Consider the following 24,428-nt stretch of genomic DNA (forward strand, 5'->3'; position numbering starts at 1 on the left):
AGTTAGGCCTCTTATTTATAGCGATACCCAAGGCCCCCAGGCAAGTTCACACTTGACCTAATGGGTTGTCTCAATCCCGAGGATTAAAAGTAATCCTCCCCTTCTTTACACTCTCGTTTAACCCTCACACTTATCCACATGTATAGAATACTACGGTAAATTCTCACCACGGGATATTAAATGGTCATGCCCGTAACAATAAAGCAAGGGAGATTGTTTTCCCAAAAGCGGAGCGAACCATGCCAAGGCTGAGTTGCTGAGCAACGTGCCTATTAGGCCTACTCGGGATGCATCAGTGGGGTATCGGGAAGGATGCATTTGCATGACTAAGCATACCTGATTAAGGAATCCTGTGAATTGTGAGTGCGTTTCATCGAATTTCACAAGAAGACCAATTTTGGGCTCTTTATGAAGTCCTTTGGGACTTGATCCTTGTTGTTGTAACGCTACGATGGTTGCTTCGAGTTGTTGTACAACGCTAACTCCCCATGTTTTTGTTGCGTTTGCTGTTTTTCTAAAGCAATTTGTTGAAGATCCCCTAACAATCGTTGGTTTTCTTGTTCCAATGCAACGAATTTTTCTTTTAGACAATGTAGCTCAAAAAAAACGGATTGATATTCCTGGGCGCTAATAGTAGCCATAGTATTGGAAAAGGGGGTAAGAGGATGAGGGAAACCGAAAAGAAGACCAAAGGAAAATGGGTTCAAACTGTCAGGAACAATACTAAGATAGAGAAGAAATTAGTACTAAGAGAGGAATATTAGTACTAAGAGGAATAGAGGGTGTAGAACACGAGAAAGAGAGAGAGAGAGAGATAGATAGATAGATAGATAGATTATATTATCGTCTTCGGAGGTCAAATATGACCTATGAGACCAAAAATATTACATGTCACGTGATACGTGTGAAGGTGAGTAGCGACTCACGATGCTCAAGAACTTTGCCAATGAATGTTGCAATCGAGAGTGCACATCGTGGTTGTGAGAGAAATTCGTGCAAGGATTGGGCTCCAAAGAGATGTGGAAAGCATGGCCGAATATGATCAAAGGCAGAGCATTGTATCAAAGTGTGATACTCAGACTCTCGGACTTGTTTAGGGCAAAGTGTGCATAGTCGGTCACTCTCATCACTTGTGCCCCAACGCCCCGTCTCACATCTCAATGCATGCGAGCTAAGTCGCATGGAAGCAATGGTTCGAATGGCAGATATTGGGATGGGCTCTAATATGTAGCGATGTGTACGGCTTCCCCGTTCCGCGAAGAATATGGTTTTGTAGTTAGGTGCAACATTTATGGTATAATGTGTGAAGCGTGAGCCACCACATTTTTCCCATGTCATGATACATTGGCGTTGCAAAAAGGCCTCATTTACAGAGGAATCTAGTGACGCATCATGAAGCAAGTGTCTTGCATCCCATCTACCAAACCATTTTTCTAAATCTTGCATCCAACCGAAACACAAAATTTTGCTTTTATGCGTCTTTTGGATCTTTTTGCTTGCTTCCCATGCAATTCGAGGAAGTCGATGTGCGGGGCTTTTTTGAATTTTAAGCATGTATTCAACAACCCTTTCCATGGCCATGACCTCAATGGGAAGTGATCCCGTCTCAAGGAGGAGGAGGTTGTAGGGCGTTTGTTTCTTAACTTGTAGAAACTTTGTGAGAAAATGTTTTTGGACATTTTCAAACTCTTTCCAAGTAGATTTAGGGATGCTACCGCCCCATATTTCCACCCCATAGAGAAGAACCGGGGTCACCAAAGTGTCGAAAAGATATTTCTTGAGGACCCAACACTTAATATCTCCAAGATTGCATGTGTTCTCAAATGCATAATATGCACGCTTACCCGCCTCTAAGCGGCGTGTAGCACATTCATTCCATTTATGATTTGAAGGAACTTCAAGGCCAAGATATTTGAAGCTTTCCACACATTCAAGTGGCTCATTGTTGTACATAATGCATGGTTTATCTCTTTTTTGACTCTTCACAAGCATAATCTTTGTTTTAGAGCTATTGACACTTAATTTAGTATGCATGCAAAATTTTTCCAATGCCTTCATAAGCTTTTGTGCATCTCCTAAAGTATTTGCAAAAAGCACTACATCATCCGCATATAACAAAAGCATAATCACCACATTCCCAATGGCAACTTCTTCAACACATTCTTCCTTTACAAACTTGGCAACCATTTCTTCTAACTCATCAATGCATAGACCAAATAATGTTGGTGAGAGTGGGCATCCTTGCTTAACACCAATAGTGCTATTGAAAAAATCTGAAAGTCTATCTCTCATACGCACACAACATATAACCTTCTCATATATTCGGGAAATTGCAAGCATATATTCACTTGGCACCTCAAGTTCTTCCATTCGCCTCCAAAGATGCTCACGAGGTACCATATCAAAAGCTTTCTTGAAGTCTACAAAGCAACAATATAAACCTTTACCTCTAAGGCGACTTTCCTCCATTAATACTCGAAGAGTGACAAGATGATCAATTGTGCTATGGTGTTTTCGAAAGCCAGCTTGTCCATAAGCTCTCTTACCATTTTTTTCTGCCCATACACTTATCTTTAATTCCATTATACATCCAAATAACTTTGCCATTAGTGAGCCAACCATGATGGTTCGATAGTTGTTTACATTATTTACATCTCCGCCTTTATGAAGAGGTTTAATCCAATTTGTAGTCCAATCATATGGCATACCATGTTGCAATGCATCATTAAACATATCGCATATCCATATATGTGCTTCCTTTCCCGTCCATTTGAGCATTTCAGCTTTTATACATTGAAGATCACTTGCCTTTCGAGAGGCCAATTTCTTAAGCCCTATGCATATATCTTCAATTGTAAAGAAGGGAGACATATGTGAAAGAGAACCATAACACATCATCTTTCCGGCAAGAGATAACTCATATAAATTTTTACAATGCATAGACAAGTCATGAAGAGTTAAGTCACCATAACTCTCAACACGTTTACCCTTTAGATTTCCCCAAAATTTAGCACATGCATGTGCTTTCTCTTGCGTTTGGAGAAGTTGTTGAGTAACTTCCCATATTCGTCTCTTTCTTTGAATAAGCCTTTTATAGTCATGCAAATGCTTTTGATAATTTTCTTTATCCTTAACTACATCCAAAACCATAAGGCACTTTCGAGCTTCATGACATTCTTTATCAAACCATTTTTTCTTACATTTCTTGGTGCATTTCCATGATGTGCGATTGGTCGAAAAACATTTGTTTGTACAAGAGAGAATGACATTCTTAAAAGCTTCCCATTTACATTCTAGTGTGCCACCATGTTGTGTCTTTGTCATTTGTAGCATATCCTCAACCATCTTGGAATACATGGGCGCTCGCTTAAGATTCATGCCCAAATGCATTTGTTTGCTATCTTCAATAACCTTCTCGCAATCAAACCTATGCATACATTTGAGATCAATGCATAAAGTCCTATGATCGGATTCCGGTGTCCATTCTCCAAGTGAGAATTTATGTATACGATCCAAAATACCTTCGGAAAGTAGCATATAGTCAATCACACTATTTCCATTGTGTTTTCTACATGTAAAGCCGTTAGTATTGGGCCATAAGGAAACACCATTTGCAATGAGCAATCCGGTACTATTGCACATTTGTAGGAGTAGTTTCCCAAATTGGTCTGGATCTTTTTCATCGCTAGAAGATCGACTATACATTTGCATATCCTCTTGCATCCTTGAGATATGGGGCATCAAAGATTCTTGTGAATCAAGTTGGAAACTTCTTGTACGAGCATTCATGTCACCAAAGACAATAACTTCCCCTTTGGATTTGAAATAAACAATATCATCTTCTAGATTTGCAAAAGGTTGATCTTTATCCAAACAAGCATAGAAGTTAGAATCTTGATGAGGAATGTAACATCCAACGACAAAAGTGGGTGAATCATTAGGTGTTTCTATTTTGAGCCATATGTAACATTTATGTTCATCATTTTTTATGATTGACACATATTTCTCTATTTCCTTCTTAATCAAACATGCCACCCCTCCTTGTCCTCTTCTTTGTCTTGGATTTTTCTCCCATATCAAAGAGTGTACATTATAGTTTCCTAAACCTTGAATCCTTTGAGTATCATGCTCCCATGTTTCAACAAGGAGTGCGATATCCGAGTCATCGATGAACTCCTCTATGCCGAATCCCGCATTCCATGGGTATCCATTGCAATTCCAAAAACATAGTCGTATAAGACGTGGTTTAGTCTCATAGGTCACGTGTCCCTATTTGCCTACATTTCCATCTTTAAGCACATCCTTAGCCTTATTTTTCCTTTCTTCATATGCTTTACGACGGGCATTTTGTTGTGAGATAGTACGATCTTCACTCACAAAGCATTGCATACCTTTGAGGTATACCCAACTATTTTCGAGTATGATCCGCCGCTTAGTATCATCCGTCATTGTGCATACAATGGGCCTTTCTCCGGATCGAGTAACACCATGTTTCCCAACTCGGTGTGCCCCATATACATTCACATCCGACATCCCGTAATGCATGCTAAAAAATTCACCAATGGCCTTTCCGAGGGAAGCGGGTGTTTCCATACTCTCCTCTTTAATCCCACGGATGACAATGTTCTTTGATCTTCGTTCACGCTCTTTCAATTCTTGGGCATCTATGCTTTCTATATTCAGAGAGAGAATGATGATGACAACGATATATTATGTGAGAAGAATATACAATGAAGGCTAGGAAGCTTAAGATTGGCGTTGAACCAATTTGGTTCGAAATAATGCCTTGTGCCTCTTTTTATAGTGTCTCAGGAATAGTCCTGAAGCTTCTAGAATGTTCCAGAGAAATCTTGAAATTATACAATAATTTTCTATAGTAAAATTTAAATGAAAATAATATTTTATGTATTACAATAGATAATGTAATGGTCAAGAGCTCGACCCTTATAACAAAAGGTTATGGGTTCGAGTCTTGCCATATCATGATAGGTATATTCTCAAGATATTTCTCGAGTATATTCTAGAGATATTCAATCTCGGAAATTGGATAAATACTTGTAACATCCTTGCTCCCTTTCAAGGGATTCAACACTAGTCATTGACACATCAATCTAGTATTCTCGTTTCACCTCATCTTTGTCTCCTTGATCTCTATTTCTATCTTCATGCCCTCATGTCGCTCACAACATCTAGAGTTCCTAGCCTCGTCACATCTAGCTCCAAGTTCATTCGTCGCTCGTAGCCCCATCATATGTGCTGCATCCTAGTCCGTGCTTGGTGTGTCCGTGACACGGAAGTGGTGTCGGTGTTGGCTTTGCGTCCTAGATATTGAAACACCTCACCACCTTTTGGATGTAATCGGATTGGGAGAGCCTGAGAATCTTCTTCATCTGATTTCGCTCTATCCGCATGCCCAGGATGTGTCGGGCTTCTTCGAGTTCTTTCATTGAGAATTTCTCATGAAGACTCCGCTTTAGTTTTCCAATTTCTGCTTTATCGTTGCCGACGATAAGCATGTCGTTGATATATGGGTTAGGTAGATCCGGGACTCATCGGCCAATTACCGGTTGTACATGCATGGGTCGGAGTTTGACCGGTTGTAGCCAAGTTGCTAGATGTAGGTATCGAACTTCTGATACCACATTCTCAACGCAAGAGAAGAAGGTGTTGGGAAACAAGGTCCCTTCAGATGGGAAGAAGAATACGAGTCAGACTAGTTGGATCCGGATCCAAATCCAGATCGGTGTCCCAATTGAGTCCGGATAGGCATCCGGAAAAAGCCACATATGTAAATAGGTTTTGTGCTACATTTGTTTAGGTCATATTTGTAAATAAGCATGAATGTTATAGGAGTATAAATATAACTAGGTCAAAACTTTATGAATATGATCATCATCATTGTAAGTTGTCTCTATAAGATAGTGAGAGTGATAGCGAGATAGTGAGAGAATCAGAGTGTGTTGTTGCATCTTTGTTGTACCCCCCATCTAGCGAAGAAGACGAGCCTGAGGTTGTCGTCTGGGAGTCTTTCTGTATTTCCTTTTGCATAGTGAGATAGTTCGGAGTCTGTGGACTCCCATGGTTTTTCCCTATTAGGGTTTTCCACGTAAAACATATTGTGTCACTATATTTGTGTATTTTGCTTCCTGTTTTCTATTTGTTCAAATCTTTGCATCAGCATACACTAGAGTAACAACTGGTTGTGGCTAGCTTCGATCTCAACAAAAGGGAGTGCATTTCGATGAGATTTTTGCCCCGATGGTGAAGATGACATCCATTCGGACGGTGTTGAGCATAACAGCCAACATGGATCTCAAAGTCGAATAACTGGATGCCAAGATGGCCTTTTTGCATGGTGATCTTAAAGAGGAGATATATATGCAGGAACTAGAAGAATTCGTCCAAAAGGGGAAGCAAAACTTGGTATGCCAGTTGAGGAAGAGCCTTTACGGACTGAAGCAGGCTCCCCAACAATGGTACCAGAAGTTCGAATCCTTCATGGCCGACCAAGGGTACCACAAGATGTAGGCTGACCACTGCATGTTTGTGAAGAAGTTCGACGGATGAGACTTCCTCGTCCTCCTGTTGTACGTGGACGACATGCTTATTGTTGGATAGGACCATTCAAGAGCGGAATGCTAAAGAAGGCCTTGAGCAGTTTTTTCTCAATGAAGGGTATGGGTCCAACAAGGCAAATCATACGGATCACATAATCCAGGATCAAACAAAGAGGTTATTGTGGTTGTCACAAGAGAAGTACGTGACAAAAGTGCTCCAGAGGTTTAGCATGGAAAGCGCGAAGCCGGTCGGCTCAACATTGCCGTCTAACAGAAAGCTATTCGTGAGAACAATGTATGAAGACAATGACAAAGAAGGCTGAGATCATGAAGGTCCCCTATGCCTCAGTAGTCGGAATCTAGGCCAGACATTGGATACTCAGTCTGAATCATTAGCTCATTCATGAGCAATCTGGGCAGAAAGAGCATTAGACAATAGTCAAATGGTTACTCCGGTACCTAAGAGGCACCTCGAGTGTGTGTCTCTGATTTGGCTTAGGTAACCCCTTATTAGAAGGTTGTATTGATTCGGACATGTTCGCTGATGTGGATACCAACCGGTCCATGTTCGGATACGAAATGACTAATGCAGGAGGAGCCGTATCGTGGCAGTCGATGCTGCAAATGGCCGTGGCATTGTCAACCACAAAAACCGAGTACATGGTTGATGTAGAAGTCGGCAAGGAAATAATTTGGATGAAGGAGGTCATCAGAGAGTTAGGGATTCATCAAGAGGAATTCTGACTTTACTATGACAACCAAAGTGCCATCCATCTTGCAAGGAATGTCGTCTATCACTCCAAGACTTGAAGCATATCTAGAGGAGACACCACTAGCTTAGGGAGAGGGTAAAAGAAAAGGATTTTGCTCTAATGAAGATCCACACTGAGGAAAACGGATTAGATATGTTGACGAAGGTGTTGCCAGTAGAGAAGCTGAAGCATGCCGGCAAAGGGGAGTTTGTTAGGAAACAGGTCCCTACGGATGGGAAGGAAAGCATGAGCTAGACTGAAGCCTAAGGAACCAACCGGATGAAGGAGAGTGAGCCGGATCAGTTTGATCCAATGAAGAAGCAAGACCGGACTCGGATCTGGATCGGATCCGAAGAGGCATCCGAAAAAGGTCATATTTGTAAATAGGTTTTGGCGTGCCTATTTGGGCCAGAATTATACATAGCCTTAAAGTTGTATTAGTATAAATACAACTAGGGCAAATCACTATGATTAGGGATGTAGGTATAGTTGTTGTTGGTTGTGGCCTCTGCAATTAAGAGTGAGTAAGTCGAGTAAGAGAGAGAGAGAGAGTAGGTCAACATCAATAGAATGTACTAGAACATCTAAAAAATCTGGTAGTAAATCTGAATCAAATGCTTGGAGTGGAAAGAATGCAAGACAAAATAAATATGATGATAAAAAGGGAAAACAGAAGATGCCAGAATATGAAACGTTTGATGAAGGATCTAGAAACATGGAAGATGTAGATTCAAATGTATCATTGGATGTTGAGCTGGGTATACGAGCCTTGAAAATCCCTGGTATGGAAAAAACACTGAAGGATGCAAATCAGAAATTGAGAAGATCATATAGAGAGAGAAAAAAACAATTCAAAGATTTGATTATGATACATACATGGCAATGCATTAAAGTGGTACAAATCCCTGATCCAAATAGTTTTGATGAAGCAAAAGCTAAGAAGAAATGGGTGAATGCAATGCAAGAAGAAATAGATGCATTGGTTGAAAATAAAACATGGGATTTGGTAAATTTACCGAAAGGAAAAAATGTTGTGGGTTGCAAATGGGTCTACAAGACAAAGCATGATTCCAATGGAAATGTTAGTAGACATAAAGCAAGACTTGTGGCAAAGGGATATGCCCAGATGCATGGAATTGATTATGATAAAACATTTGCACCGGTTGCAAAGATGGCAACATTGAGAACACTACTTGCTGTGAGTACAGCCAAAAGATGGAATCTACACCATATGGATGTAAAAAATGCTTTTTTACATGGTAACTTAGAAGAAGAAGTGTATATGTGTCAACCACCAGGTTTTGAAGATAAGAAGTATCCAAAATATGTTTGTAAGCTGAAAAAGGCTCTCTACGAACTAAAACAAGCACCGAGGGCATGGCATAAGGAACTTTTAGAATCTTTGAAAAAAATTGCTTTCAAAATGTCAAAGGCTAATTCCATCATTGTATGTAAAAAGGATAAATGATTGCATTGTTGTTATTTTGATTTATGTTGATGATTTAATCATTGGAGGTGATTCCATGGATGAAATAAGCAAGCTGAAAAAAAATCTTGAAATGCAATTTCATATGAAGGATTTGGGAGAGCTGAGATACTTTCTTGGCATTGAGATGATCAGATCTGAAAGTGGTATATATATGTTGCAAAAACAATATGCAACAACTATGTTGAAGAAGTATGGTATGCTTGGATGCAAACCTATTGTTGTACCACTAGATAAGAACTACAAACTGAGGGCTGATTTGGGAGCCAAAATAGAAGATGTAAACATGTACATGTCTATGGTGGGCAGCCTCATACAGTTGACTATAACAAGACCTGATCTAAGTTATGTTGTTGGATTAGTCGGCCAGTTTATGCAACAGCCAACAAAGCCACATTTGGCCTGCATTAGAAGAATCTTGAGGTATGTAAAAGCTACTCAGAACTATGGATTGTTTTACAAGGCTGATCTGGACATAAAGTTGGAAGGGTATACAGATGTTGATTGGGTTGGAAGCCAAACTGTTAGAAGATCCACATGTGGATATATGTTTACATTGGGAAGTGCGGTTATTTCATGGAGTAGCAAGAAACAAGTTATTGTTGCATTATCAAGTACTGAAGCCTAATATAGAGGATCTGCAATAGCCACTTGTGAAGAGGTATGGATCATAAGATTTCCTGCTTATTTGGGAGAGTATATAGGTGGTGCAGTCACAATTTGGGGTGACAATATGAGCAGCATTCAGCTCGCAAAAAACTCAGTGTTCCATGCAAGAACAAAGCACCTAGAAGTGCATGTGACAAGAAGTTTGAATCCTTCATGGTGGACCATAGATTCTACAAGACACAAGTTGGCCATCGTGTCTTTGTGAAGAAGTATGAAGGAGGAGACTTTGTGATCCTCCTGTTGTATGTTGATGATATGCTTATTGTCGGACAAGACTTAAAGAAGATTGCATGTTTAGAAAAGGCCTTGAGCAGGTCTTTTGCAATGAAGGATATGGGTTCGGCAAAGTAAATTCTGGGAATGCACATTATCCAGGATCGGGCAAAGAACATGGTGTGGTTGTCAGAAGATGTGACAAAAGTGCTCCAGAGATTCCACATGCAAGATGTTAAACCGATCGACTCAACATTGCTGACAAATAGCAAGTTGAATGTCAACCAATGTCTAAAGACGAAAAGGGAAAAAGTTGAGGTGAGGAAGATTCCATATGCCTTAGTCGTTGAAAGCATGATGTTTGCAATGGTATATACTAGGACGGACATTGCATAAATTATCGGAATGGTCAGTCATGTTGAGTTCAAGCCTTAGATCTATGAGAAACATGGACTAAAATGCACAATGCGGAACAAGAAAATAACAAAATACACAGTACATAGTATTTTACATGGAAACCCTAAATCGGGGAAAACCATGGGCAAAAGATCTACACTATACAATAGAGATCAAAGATAGGAAAAACAAATTACAAAGACTCTGTTATCTTAGCAAGTTCCACTAAATTGTGCCGCCACACATGCTCACTTGCGTCTCTTCCTACTCTCAGCTACTCTCACTTCTTCTCTCAACTACAGAAGCTCTATACACCTCATTACCCTTATATATTTTCCCTACCTATTCCTATTTATATGAGGGACATGTTATTATTATTATATATCACATATAATAATAATTAATCGGCCCGACTTGTCGGCCTTGTCTTCGACCATCTGGTCGGCCCGACTAGTCGGCCTTTTCTTAGATACCTAAAAGGCACCTCATGTGTATGCCTAAGATACGGCTCATGTAAACCCATGCTAGAAGGGTTTACGGACTCTGATATGTTAATTGATGTTGATACCAGCTGATCCACATCTAAGTATGTGATGACCTATATGGGGGGGGGGGGGGGTGAACACTCATCGACTTCTTAACAAAAGCACTCGTCGAGTGTTTGGGAGAGGAGAGAGCAAACACTCGACGAGTGTTTTCGAACCCTAACAAGAGCACTCGTCAAATATTTTGGAGGGGAAAGGGCAAGCACTTGTCAAGTGTTTGGAGACGGGGGCGGGGATGAACCCTAACCCTAACAACATATATGGTGAGGAGTCGCTGTCGCGCGACCATAACTATGAAGCGATGGCCGCCAGCCCTAACGGTAACAGAACAACTGGTGATGAGCGGCCGCGAGGTGGGCATAAGTCTGGAGTGACAACAATAGCTAAGATGAGGGGCAAGGGAGTTTGTAGGGCCCCGATTGTGGAGGTCATGCAAGGGAACTCAGAGCAAAATCGAGGTTAGGTCGCGCCATGAGTGTGGCCTATTTGTCCCTTGTCTGGGAGCCTCCTTGTTGCGCTAGCCAATGTGCGTGCGTGCTCCCCGCCATGCTCCTGCCACTACAAGCTCCCTCTAGACATTTACACTTTATTTATGATAGACTTAAATCAATACCAAGAAACATAAAGCTTTCCACAAATTGTATGTGTTCTCCTATGTATGCAAACTTAAAGCATCACTAAGGTTGGATGATCTTCAAGCACTACCATTATTTTGATTTTATCCACATGTTGGTGTCACACATAAAAGTAATCAGATAACTCGTAGCATAAGGTTTGGAGCATCTAATCCTTCTTGCAACTCTATTCACTACATCTTCCAATTTGCAATTGATACACATCCTTGATTAACCCCCATGTTACTTAAAAAGTAGTCTAATAGTCTATTGTTAGTCTTTCGTTGGCATCTACCTTGCTCATATAACCAACAATAGCAACTTGATACTCTAATGGCATACAAATTTCCACCATTTTATTCCAAAGCTCACCATGTGGTAGTATGTCAAAAGCTTTTTTGAAATCATCAAAACAACAATAGAGTATTTTTCCTTCTAATTGATAATTACGCTTGATTTAACCAAATGGTTCACAATGGAGTGTTTTGGTCTAAAACCTGCTTGGCCAATTGCTTTTTTGTTTCTCCTTTCAATCCATACACTTGCCTTTTATTACTCCATGATAGTGCTATACAATTTATCAGTTGTTTAGCTCAATATGATTGTGCGATAATTTGATACATATTCATATCTCTTGCTTTGGGTATTAACTTAATCCAATTCATGAGGCAATCATTCAAAAAACCTTGTTTAATAGCTTGACCTATAACAACCATTATCCAATCACGAGCATGTTATCTTGTCCATTTTAAGAGTTCACTTATAATGAGAGTTGCATTTGTTGCTTTGCCATTAGCCAACTTTTTTGTTCATATCATCCTCAATATGAACGCATGTATTATAAGGTGTTTCAATGTTCTCAACACATGCATTAGATACTTAATCATACTTAATCCTCAATATGAACGCATGTATTATAAGGTGTTTCAATGTAATAAATGAGGAGGATGTTGTGATGAAAGATTTTGACATATTTAAATGTGTGATGCTTGATCATGGGATGAACGAAGCATTCATGAGCTATAGGTGTTTCCGTACCCATGGTTTATCAATGGAGACATTGTATGACCATTGTTTAGACTTTATAGAAAGGGCAAAAAATGGAAAGTATAACCATTTCAAACTACCTCTAATGCTAATATAGACTTATGATAAAAAGCATAACAATGTCAAATAGCCTCTTATGCTAATATAGACTTATCTATAAAAAAGCATAACTGTGTCAAAGTACCTCCAACGCTAATATAAAATTTGTGTATGTCAATTGTTGATTTTGTTTGCATGTTTAATTATGCTATTAGACAGTGATTTTCAAATTTTTACTTTAAATACTGGATTATAATCATGTTCAATCCTATACACTTTCTCTTTATGAAACGTGGTAATGCATAATGTTGAAGCTTAATTTTTTGATTAATGGTTTCCATTACATGCTAAATTAAATAAAGATTTTTATCCACATTAAGCTAATATGCATTTTTCCTATTATATGCTTAAATTTGACACTTTCATAGGACTCCATGAGTTTTCCTCCCCCCAACTCTTCCGTGAAGGGGAGAAATGTTCAATGTCATGTTGCTTCATTACAAGTTTCTAGCTCAAAACAAGCATATGCCAAAATGCCAACTACATTAACTAACGTGTGACTACATTAACTACTTTACTAGATGCCACTTTGGAATGTAGGGGGGTGCGAACTATATCACCTTCTTGTCTCTATTGAACAACTATATAATTGTCTAGGCAAAACAATTGTTGTCATTCCCAATAACAAGTACCTTAATATCCCACATAGCATTATTCAGAAATCAGATTGATTCAAAACTTTACCAGTGTTAAAACTCTAAGTAGCATTATGATGGATCACACAAAAATCAAGCAGTGATATGTATTTATAGGTAAGTCCCCGAGCAATATTGGTTTTCATTTCCTAGAATTGCTCATCTCAAAAGAGAATTTTGTTTCTTCTTTTAAATCCATTGCATGATTTTATTCCCTTGTGCAAAGTTGTAGCATTCATGATGTGCATGTTGAGATACGCATTATGTTTCTCATTCTAATACAATCCTCCACCTCGAAAGAACAAAAATGACAAACATTCTCCCAACAAATCCATTCCATTATTAGCGCATTTGTTTTATTCTAGTAACCATCATCACACACACACACATACACACATTTATATATAGTAGCATCATTACATATGTTGAACATTCAACACAAAAATATGTATATGTTTCCCCGAAGTAGCGAATTTTATTAAGTAGACCTAAATGTTATAGCATGATATATTACTGACATAACTAGCCGATAAATGTTTAGAAACCATATACTCGCAACATTGAATGTACACTCATTTTTATAGGACAACATATCTCTAGATGAAAATCTCTTTGGCCATGGTGTGCAAGGGGCTGACTTTTAAGTTATGTGTAATGTGTAATGAGAATTACCTGTTTTATACACAACTTCATATAAATGAGAAGATTGTAAGGTGAGCATGTTAAGGTGTTTCGATACAAACATGTCAACAAGTACATATCATGTGCACAAACAATCAATCATGTTTGTTTAGTTCCTAGTGGTGAGTTTGTAAAACGTTTTGAAGAGATCCTTGGTTCTCTTCTTATAGAAAATAATCAATACTTATGCTTTCTTCCTTTGGCATGTTAATTAAATATGTTTTCTTCTCCAAAGGTTGGAAATTATGTACAAGACAACATTACAACTTACAAGTAAAGAAAATGTGAAGCATCAAACCTTCCACACTCATAACTCAATAATGCTTGAGTCCTTCATATTGAAAAGAGGCGTACCTTAACTACGACAACATGATTGATACTTGGTAAATTTTCTAGATGAAAAAGAACTACTTTTACAAATTATGTGTCTATTTTCCTCTTGCCATAATTCATTGAATATCTTAATCTAAAGCATCAGCTCTACATGTTATGGAGAAAAATACATGTACAACAGGCATATCCATTCCTTTTATATTCAATTTATGTGTTTGAAGAAAGAGTGGATATTGTACCAGCATAACAACACTTTTTGCTTTTAAACCAGAGCTAATCATACATATGAAGTATCCATAACAACACTTTATGATGACAGATAGGATCTTGCAAACCCACACAAACATGACAAGTGTCGACAATTTGTCCCATAAAACTATTAAAAGTGTCCCTTGTATAAATGGTAGTACCAATATATACCCTTGCTAATAATGAATAGTTGGATCTCTTACTTTTTGGTGTGAGGGCATTTTTAATAATTTAACACTTTGTTTTTCATTAGGGGCTATATACTATTATTAGGGGTAGAGTTGATATTATCCTTTCTATAAATTCAATACAAAACAATGACCGTTGAGTCATTAGAGCTAAAACTATGGATATGATTATCTATGGGCAATAATTCTAATGAGTTTGTGAAAAGCATGTGAATAAATTAAACATATAAATGACACTTGAAATTCACATGAACTCAATGTTAGAAGTAAACAACTAAAAGTATTGTTCATGTATAAATGTTACATACCTAATGTTCAGATTGTCTTAAGATCTTGAAAGAAAATTGATGGATGTAGGATCTAAATTTCTAGAGGAGCATGACATATGGATTTGGAGATATGAGTCATCCATCGTAGAGGGAACACAGTTTCAATCTAGAACAAATATTAGTTGAGGAAATCATTGAGTTTTTCACTTGAATGCTTGCATTTCATTTTCAATCAAAATGTGAAAGGGAGTTGGTTGTTTCAATACTGGTGGGCACGTCAAGACCCATAATATTGTTCTTCATAATTGTTTATAAACTAACCCATGTCCTAGGGTATTTGCATGACATGTTTTGTAGAGTGTTTTTTGGTTAATTTATGGCGAGCGTACCCATCATAGATGTAAGAGAGGAAACCCCATATAGAAAGGACCATGGAAATACCTTTAAGGAGAGAGAAGGTGTCCCCGAAGAAGATGATAGCAAGGATAGGGAGGATAGGAATCATGGCAGTCATGAATACACAAGACATAAGGGACGAAGAAAGAAATATGATTCCGGCGCCACCCAATAAGTACAATTCCCATCCTATGGCCGACCAGAAGAGTGTCATGATATATGCAATGACCCCACTATCAAATTGTGTAGCCTCTTGTCCAATCGCTGAGAAATCATTGCTTGCCCACATACCCACAAGGGAGCATATCGATGCTACAATTGAGATGCCGATTTGTACTTCTAAGACTACGGCAAAGCTCTTTCCCCTTTTGTTGACACCAACATTATGTTGATTATTGTTATCAAACTCATTGTGTTCATCACCTAGCAACAATTAATTATAATTCCATTACGTAGGAGAATCATCATGATAAATGCAAAACATTGTTTATACCACTTATTCATGTAGTTGAATGTATTTAGAATAGATGTGAAGTAAAGAATGCTTCGGGGATGATGGTTTATCACATCAAGTGTAGTAAATCTCATGACAAAACCTAAGGACTAATAAACATTGAAAGGAATACTAAAGGAGGCTAGACTTCATCAGTGCACATCATTCCTTGAGCCTTTACTTAAGCCTATTTATACATACATGTACATATTGATCTACATCCATTTTACACTTTGTTGGAGATTAAATTTTCTATGATTGAAAGATATTATGAAGTAAAATAGCTTATATTAGGCGTAGTTTTGAACTTGGATTCTAGGTTTGAATGATTGTGTCTTACTTGTGCTTAAACTCGAAACTAAGCTTGAACATGTCTTGTTTGAGTGACTATGACATGCTTCAAAAGATCAAGGTTGTTTGTCCCAAAGCATCATCGGTGTGCATGCACGTGCATGAGTTGACACACATGTATGTGTTATCTAGTTGGTCCCAGTTTTAGATCGAGCACTATAGTTTAGGGATAGCTAGGCCTTTGCAAGACAAACACTATAGTATTGAGAAGCTTCTAATAAAGATATTGACCAACTACTCATAGAAGACTAGGATTGTTCCAATCAAACTTTGCTCACTGTCATTTGGTACAAAAAACGTATTCTTGATTTTCATGCATGCCCCTAACCAATGCACAATGCTATAGTAGAATTAGATTGACTTAAATAGTTGTAGATAGCACATGCACCCCCAAGGAGTTACTTTATGTTGTCAGTAAACATAGCATATTAAGTGATTGTCGAATCCATGTGAGGGTTCCCTAAATAGCTTGTGGCAATTTGTTCATATATCAAATGGTACATGATGTGTGTTGGGGTATTTGTTCTTGTTTTAAAGCTACGAAATGCTAAAAAGAATGTGAGTCGCGAGGCTCGAACTCGAGCCATGGACCATGATACCAAATGAGAACCTATTTGCCATTCGACACTTGCCCCTTTAAAAAATTGAGAGAATGCAAGCTTCACCTAAATAAACCTACTTGAAGTAGAGCAACAACATTTCCTATATATTAAAAAATTTAGGATTTAAAGTTTTACCTTTCATGTTGGTCATCGCCTCTTCGATGTCACGATTGTCGTCCTCCTCCTCATCATTATCGGTAGGGGGCATGAGAATAATGTGTTTTCGGAAGGTGAGCTCAATGAGGGTGAGGAGCAATGCAAAGATCGCGGATGCAGCGATCGTCACTACGAACCCAAGGAGGTATTGGGCATGCGAGGTCCCAATGGGCCGGTCGGACGCGGAAGTGACAGCCAAGATGACGGTGGCGGTCGAGATGACAACGACCGCATTGATGGCCGCGGGTGAGAGCCGGTGTCCGGCAAGTGCGAACGCAAACACGGCATTGAAGGCCAGTTGAGTGGAGCAAAGCAAAGAGTTGGTCGACACAGGCAAGTAACTCATCCCTAGGGAGTACAACAAGTTGTCGACCACGGTGAGTAGGCCAAGGCCCGCGTATGTGGCGGCCATCGAAGAGGTTAATAATGCGGTGGTCGGCCTCGTGCCTTGCTTCCAATGGCACACAGCCAAGAGCGGGAGCGCAGCCGGCCAACCCGCACTTTCGATCCATGTGTACAACCACCTCCTGGAGCCCCCATGCACAAAATAGTACCTCCCTAGCAAGGATGCACATGACAAGCCCACTACCAATGCCACACTGCTGGCCAGCATGAGTGCCCAATATCTCCATTTCCTACCGAAATATGTCCTTGTCCTTGTCCCTTCTTCGAACCCAACGCTACCTCTTTTTGCTTCGACAATGCCGATTGTATTTGTCATAGTTGTCGCCATCTCTTCTCTCGTTGTCCCCCCTCTAGGGCTGCTTTCTTCTTCCCTACATGCACACACTCCCCAAGTGAATGTTAGGACCAAGCCAACCTATTGTTCTCGACAACATAGGCTTACTTACACCTATGGATAAATCCGAGACTACATACCCACATGAACACCCAAGATGTTAACTATCCCTCGACTAGCCTTACTAGTCGTTCATCATCGGGGCAGTTCAAGCTTCATGATGACCCCATGAGTTGAAACTTGACTAGCTTAATCCATGTAAAGCTAAACCTAACTACCTAAGAACTCCATCATTACTCTCAAATCCAACATGTAATGTCTGCACTCATGCATGTCCATAATTGTTCTCGTTAATGTGAGGCTCAACATTGCATTGAATGTTATGTGTTCACTTGGGTGTAAGCTTGCTTAGGTTGTATAATAACTAAAGAGTAGATGATATGGTCATTTGATGCCTAGGTAGCTACCAAAGTTTTCATGTGGTCATAACCATCCATGCCCATATTAATAGGTGGGGGGAAACCCCCGACGTGGCTCCTAGTTGGAACATATGATATTGTTAGTGTGTTAGCTTTCTTAGGGCTTTTTTTGAGAAAACTTATTCCTAGCATGGGCCACTTGTTTAGAATCGGACATTACCTTTTTTTACGACCAAGTTTCATGACGCGTGTATTTAGTACACCTTATCAGATTTGACAAAGTGAATCACACATGTTTGTTGAAAGTTAAGATGTGATGCACATGATTAGCATGGGTGGTGATGAAGAAAATGAAAATATGTTTTCTTTCCATGTGCCACCTAGCTAGCCTAGTGATAAAAACCCAAAAAGGCTTCCTTCTATGTCCCACCTAGATACTTTGTAATCACGAATATTGTTTCTTTTCGGTAGATTTTATTCTCATACATTTTCATAAAAGGGTAAGTTTGCATATGATGCTCTTTTTAAAGCTTCGATAAAATTGGTGCCCACCTTTTCAGGAAGACAGTAGAAGAATTTTCCATCGACCATATCTTCATAAAATCTCTTCATACCCATGGAAAAAGTCTACTAGCATGGACAATAAAATTATTATAGAAAATGACTGATACATAATGGCGCTAGGATTGGCAAACCACCAGGTCTATTTGCTCTTTAACCAGGAAACTAGGGTATACTCTATTCTAAGAATCACTTCTGACCTTTGTACTGCCATTAATATGTTTAGTGGAACTACGACTCTTATCGTATTCAACATTGTATGTAAAAAAGAGTAAGCTTTTCCTTTAGGCATAATACTAGAGTTCGGAGAGTACCGATATTCGCAAAAATTATGGGTTTATGGACCTTCGCTTCAATACCGTATTCATGTATTAACATTTTTTAAAGAAGTTTGACCTTTAAAAATCATCGTTCAAAATGTCTAGCCTCCTAAACTGCATCTAAGCTAGAATTCTTACACCCACTACATGTAAGTTGTCCCAAAGAGCATCAATTTAGCTAGTACTCACTATCTATGCTACAAATTCTTGAGTAAAAGGTACCCAAACGTCACATGGCCCCCAACATTCACATCATTACATCTCTGCAAATTCTACATTTAAAACATATAAAACTAGCAACGGGGATCCCCAGTCGTAAGCACTCTGCAAACCTAAATATAAGCCTATTGTCGTTTTCAAATGGATATGTTGGCGTTAGAGGGTGTAGTGTTTCATGTGGCATGGACTCCCTTAGACTTATTAGACCTATTATAGTCCTACATTACTATTTACTAGATTAAAAAACATGAATAAAGACATGGGTACAATTTAGCATTGATGTGTCTTCTAGAAAAACGTGAAACGTTTTATATACATACGTGTTCTAAGGGGGTAAACTAATTGGATTTGATATTCAACGTAGTCATTATGCACATTAGTTAGACTAGAAATACCCGATTTATTATTGGATCCACCACTTAGATAACTTCCCAATAGTAAAAATGTAGCATTTACTCCCTTCTTGTTAGAATGCTCACTGTTGTGTCTAAAAGTTATAAACTTGGTGTAATCTATGGTTTGAAATTGATTTCGTTGAACCATTGCCTTCTCAAAGTTCTAATTCTTTCGTTTATAAATCGGAACGTGTGTGTGGGTAGTTAGAACTTAGAAGAGTTGTAAACTTCACCTGATTGTTTGAAATTGATTTCTTGCAACAACTCAAAGTCCACATCCATTGCAACATAAATTGGAAACTATGCATTACTTGGTAGCTAAATACTTATGGATCATGGTAAATAATGATAAATAGAATAAAGTGGTAGTAAGACATATACAACATCGATGACAAAGTAGTATTTACATGCATGCATCAGACATCTTGGTATCTACTATCACCTTTAAGAACAATTATTTAGCCGACATGTTTGACAACTTACATGGCAGCATACATATATACAACATGAAAATTCAAGACTTGAGTTACACTAAATTATGATCATCATCTTCACAATTCTTTTCAATATATTAACTCAAAGAACTTTGATTATTCGTTAATTTCTAGCCCATTGTGAAATGAGAGTGAGACAGAACTCCAAACTTTTATATAAACATTGATTGACATCTTAGTGCCACAATCAACACAATACGCATATAATCTTTTAATAGTAGTTGAGTAGACACATGAGGGTAGATTATGGGAACATTATATTTGACCTAGTAAATTACCTTTCAAAATGGTCAAATGGCTACTAAGCAACATAGAAAAGAAAACTATGCTATCTAAATTAAAGAAATTTATATGATGGGGTCCAATGAGGATGGCAAGACTTGGAAATAAAGTGGCATAGCAACAAATTATGTGGACCTCTTCTAGGTGAAGAAACTATGTGCCGAATATCTAAGGGTTAAACGATCAACTTAAAATGATAGAACATGGAAATGTACACGTTCATTTAAAAAATGTGCACATTTTCATTATAGAAGCACCTCACTATGGAAAAGTGTTAATTCATTATCTTTCATATGGAGCATTCCAGGGAAGACACTTTGAAATGGGAAATGGATTGATTATAGAGAATAGAAATATGGCATGATGAGGCAAATTATTTCTTCATATGGATGAACTAATGTGGTGGACATCAATGAAAACACATTGACGTATGTGGGCAAATCATCATATATGTATGATATATGATGAATGAACAATATGAGGAGAATTCTGTTGATAGTAATTAAAAACCGAGTTACGTACAAACAATGATGATTAGCATCACATGGACTCATCTTCATGGTGCACATAAGGTCATTGAGGAATGCTTGTAGTTGGGACCCATCTATCCCTATGGTTACCCCTTTTAATGTATTAAACCTTAGTTTTTAATAATGCATAATATGGTATCAATTATAAGTTTAACATCCTATAGGTGCAATATGACACACATGTAGTTATTATTGATATAAATCAGAGATACATACATAGAGAGGGAGAGAGGGAGAGACCTGTTTGTTGACCAAATATTAGCCTTCTTGTGTTGATTCGTTAATCAATGCAAATTTTGTTCTGAATGAATAAATTCATCACAATCATTCATCCATATAGTTTGTTCCCCCATATGCTTAAAATCGTCACATGTTGGTATTAGTAACGGAGACTCCACCATTGCCTGTTAATGTGTCTTGTAGTCTTTCTTGTAGAGTTTTCATTAACTATCCTTAAGAAGCCTACACAACATAGGGTGATGTTATGATTGTGGGAAACTCATACAAGTACAATATAAAGATAAATAAATAAAAGATATATAGTGAATCATATTGGAGATTGCAGGTCGATGATATATGATATAATTGAGGAGAGAAATATAATTGTTAGTGTTGTAGTAAACTTTGGTGATTGATGAACAGACACACATATACTTACAGAAAGGTTATTTATATATTTTCGAATAGTTGTGTAGGATGTTAATTGTATTGGCACTAGCCTGATTCATGTGGGTAGAGTGAATGCATAAATAATATATGTATGTATATATGTGTATTTATAGTGAAGTTATTATGATTGAAGCGGATAGTATGGTTACTAGGCTCCTTTGTGTGGGTTATTATAGTAGTGTGGGTTTCCTAGTTGGATGAGGGTATGGCTCAACTAGATAGAGATAGAGAACTTGTTTGTGTGTGTGTCTACAAGAGAGAGAGAGAGAGAGAGAGAGAGAGAGAGAGAGATTGGGGGCTTTTGAAAGAGATGTGGGGCTAAATGTAGCATAGATTGTTAAAAACAACCAACGGTGTGTAAATCTCTTTTTGATATTTCCAAGGTTTCCAAATGTCGAGATAAGTAAACATAATCGTGGTAAGAAAAGTACCAATCTTAGGGTGGACTTGGATCAAGATGGTAAAAAAATAAGGAACCCCATGGAGGTATGAGTAAATGTTTGGATGGAAATATAGGCTTCTACTACTACCTTGAAAAGTATAGAGATTTGTGCTATTCTTTCGAAAATTTTCACAATATTTAGCTTATTTTTGGTGAATATTGAATGCAATTCCTTTTTCTTTTCTTTAAATTGGGCGAATCTTTGAAAACCATATTGGTCATAAAAATAGTTAGAATTTCCCAAAAATAACCATTTATCGATCAATGGAGAGCGTGATTATGTGTAGCCCTCCTCTTTTGTTTTTGTTCCCCCTCCCCCACATTTGTCTATTGATGTATAGTAAGGTTCTTTTTGCAACAAGCCAAAACATAACACTTTAGCAAATGCCTATCTCCAATTGGAGAGGATAAAGTTTCTCTTCACCTCCAAAACTCATAGATTTTGTGGATGTGATTAGCACCTGAAACATTAAATGTACTCATGTGAATTTGGCTACATGGTTTCTACTGCTGCCATGTCCTCCTTTATTCTAAAACTATAAGGATAGGAAAAGAGAGATAAACATGAGAAAATAACGGGAACCATAATAATGTATATTGGCTCATACATGGTGCATGGATATAAGATATGTATGCACAGTGCAAATGATTTTGTGCATCATCACATGTATAGCATGTGTGTGTGTGTGTGTATGTTCCTGTATTTCTCATGCATTCGGCATTTTGAAGTGAGAACCCAATATGCTTGAATGAGCTACATATTTGATTGAATGGATTAAACCCCCTCTTGATTATTCTTATCTTTGACTTCATTGCAACATGGAAACATTACGTAATGTGCATGCGCACTTGGTCTTCATCTTTTCGGATTATACGAAACTATTTCCTAAAGTTGTTCACATGTCCCCTCCTAGCTCCACATGGAAGTTCAATGGATCATGTATTCTAAACTTGTCTCACGTCTACTTATTAATGGCATGTCACAAGGGACGATTTGTCAAGATCACATGCATTCTTCATATGTGTTAAGAATGACACAAGCCCCATGATATAATGAACATGATGAGATGACCTAACTTCAAACTTGTCACATTTCTCCTCTTGCCATCATAGTTAAAGTAAAGATTTTGCAAGATCTTCTAATAAAAAGAACATTGTTGGCCTTGTGATATCTTTGAACATTTAAATTTCATTATTGTCTTTCTTACGATTTCATCGATCTCCAAACTTCAAAGCATACTATTTGAAACCACACCCTTGGACTTACGAAATATATCTTGGAGATTTCAATAGCATGCGTCTCTTTTTCAGCCTAGATGAATAATCCATATCTAGCATCACACATTGGTGAAATCAAAAGAAACGTTGTCATAACTACATCTTGATTCTACAGTATGCGAACAAAACAACTTTTTCTCATGTTTTCATAAATATTTTATTTGGTAGGTGTTTCTATTCCATTTGTTTCTTCATGACTATATGCCATCAAAACTAGATGATGTAATATTTTCACATTCTAGCCTAAAACGTATTTATATTTCCATTTGTTTTGATGCTCTTGCATATAATCATTTACTTACGTCTCCCAGATTAAAAATCCCAAATGTGAACACTTAAATGTGACGAAGCTTATATGAGGAACCTTTGTAGCCTACATAAAGCACTATGTTTCAATATTCCATTATTCTAGCAATAATATCTCATGTTCTATACTAGGATTGGGGAATTCCTAATTGTTGGACCTCCTCAATTAATCTAATCTCGCCCCTTTCCTATGCACATTTCACTTAGAGCTTCTTGATTTGATTTAAAAAGCGCATGATTTCGTCATTGTTCACGCTTCCATAAGTCAAGTAGAGTTGGTTTGGAGGAGACATCAAATCTAGAACAGTGACAACTTAAAAAGGACTCGTCCAAGAATTTCCTAAATTCCTGTTACTCATCAATATGTTAATGTTATAAGTTATAACATATCATTTTTTTCTTCTCGTGATATTGTTGGATTCATGAAAGAGATTTGATGTGCCTCACATCTTTTGAATTCCAAAGTGTATTAAAAAGAAATAGACATTTAAACATAAGCCATCTTCTACTCATAAATCTGAAAACACACGTTTCTCGAAAAGAAATACAAAGAATAAACGATCGAGGAGATCCGTTGCTATAATCTTAATCCAAGACCAGCAAGTAAGGTTGTTCCCATGGCTTCGTCTTTTCCTTTAGTAGTTAAAGTGGTGATCCTATTCGTGGTACTACTTTTTATTGTCAAGTTATTAAATAAATTTAAGAGTGTATATAACATTATTTCATTTCGCTAAGATTTGAACCTATGTTCCAAAATGATTTATTGGAATGTTTACACAGGTTGAATATGCGAGTAGATGTGCGACTTTCCCCGTCAATATACTCAGCATATTGTAAAGTGAGATATTCCTTTCGGCAATCATGGAGTTCATGTTTCTCAATCAATAAACATAAAGACTATTGCAAGAGACTAAATCGATTATGGTTTACATTCATATGATGTACAAATTCTTTACGCTCGCTATCATTTGCACAACTTTATGCTCGCCAATTGTGTTTTTTCGACGGACTCAACATTCGCAACAAATCAAGATGTGAAGGGT

The 24,428-nt window shown here is 37.9% G+C and overlaps 1 protein-coding gene across 5 annotated transcripts; it reads right to left on the bottom strand.

Moving 5' to 3' along the window:
* Positions 1-14,724: 14,724 nt before the first annotated feature.
* On the bottom strand, positions 14,725-21,608 carry LOC147864455 (purine permease 3-like). Of its 5 annotated transcripts, XM_087320293.1 has the most exons (4): positions 21,349-21,608; positions 20,931-21,152; positions 16,711-17,507; positions 14,725-15,552 (listed from the first exon to the last, which is right to left on the bottom strand). In XM_087320293.1, the coding sequence occupies exons 3-4, from the start codon at positions 17,462-17,464 to the stop codon at positions 15,062-15,064; spliced, it is 1,245 nt and encodes a 414-aa protein (XP_087176419.1). In that variant the 5' UTR covers positions 17,465-17,507; positions 20,931-21,152; positions 21,349-21,608; the 3' UTR covers positions 14,725-15,061. The 5 variants fall into 5 exon arrangements, with proteins under 5 accessions (XP_087176419.1, XP_087176418.1, XP_087176421.1 ...); XM_087320292.1 differs by having other exon boundaries at positions 20,931-21,608; XM_087320295.1 differs by lacking the exons at positions 20,931-21,152; positions 21,349-21,608 and adding an exon at positions 17,611-17,959.
* Between the last annotated feature and the right edge of the window lie 2,820 nt (positions 21,609-24,428).

Source organism: Azolla caroliniana, unplaced genomic scaffold (assembly GCF_043228905.1).
Source record: "Azolla caroliniana isolate FFs.n. ecotype wild unplaced genomic scaffold, voAzoCaro1.0.p SCAF_5, whole genome shotgun sequence".
NCBI lineage: Eukaryota > Viridiplantae > Streptophyta > Polypodiopsida > Salviniales > Salviniaceae > Azolla > Azolla caroliniana.

What these genes read in the sequence shown, in the direction of transcription:
- LOC147864455 (XM_087320293.1), bottom strand. Translation starts at nt 17,464, where the DNA reads ATGGCGACAACTATGACAAATACAATCGGCATTGTCGAAGCAAAAAGA. An exon ending in GGCGATGACCAACATGAAAG is followed by an intron (nt 15,553 to 16,710) that starts GTAAAACTTTAA and finishes AATTGTTGCTAG; the next exon opens with GTGATGAACACAATGAGTTT.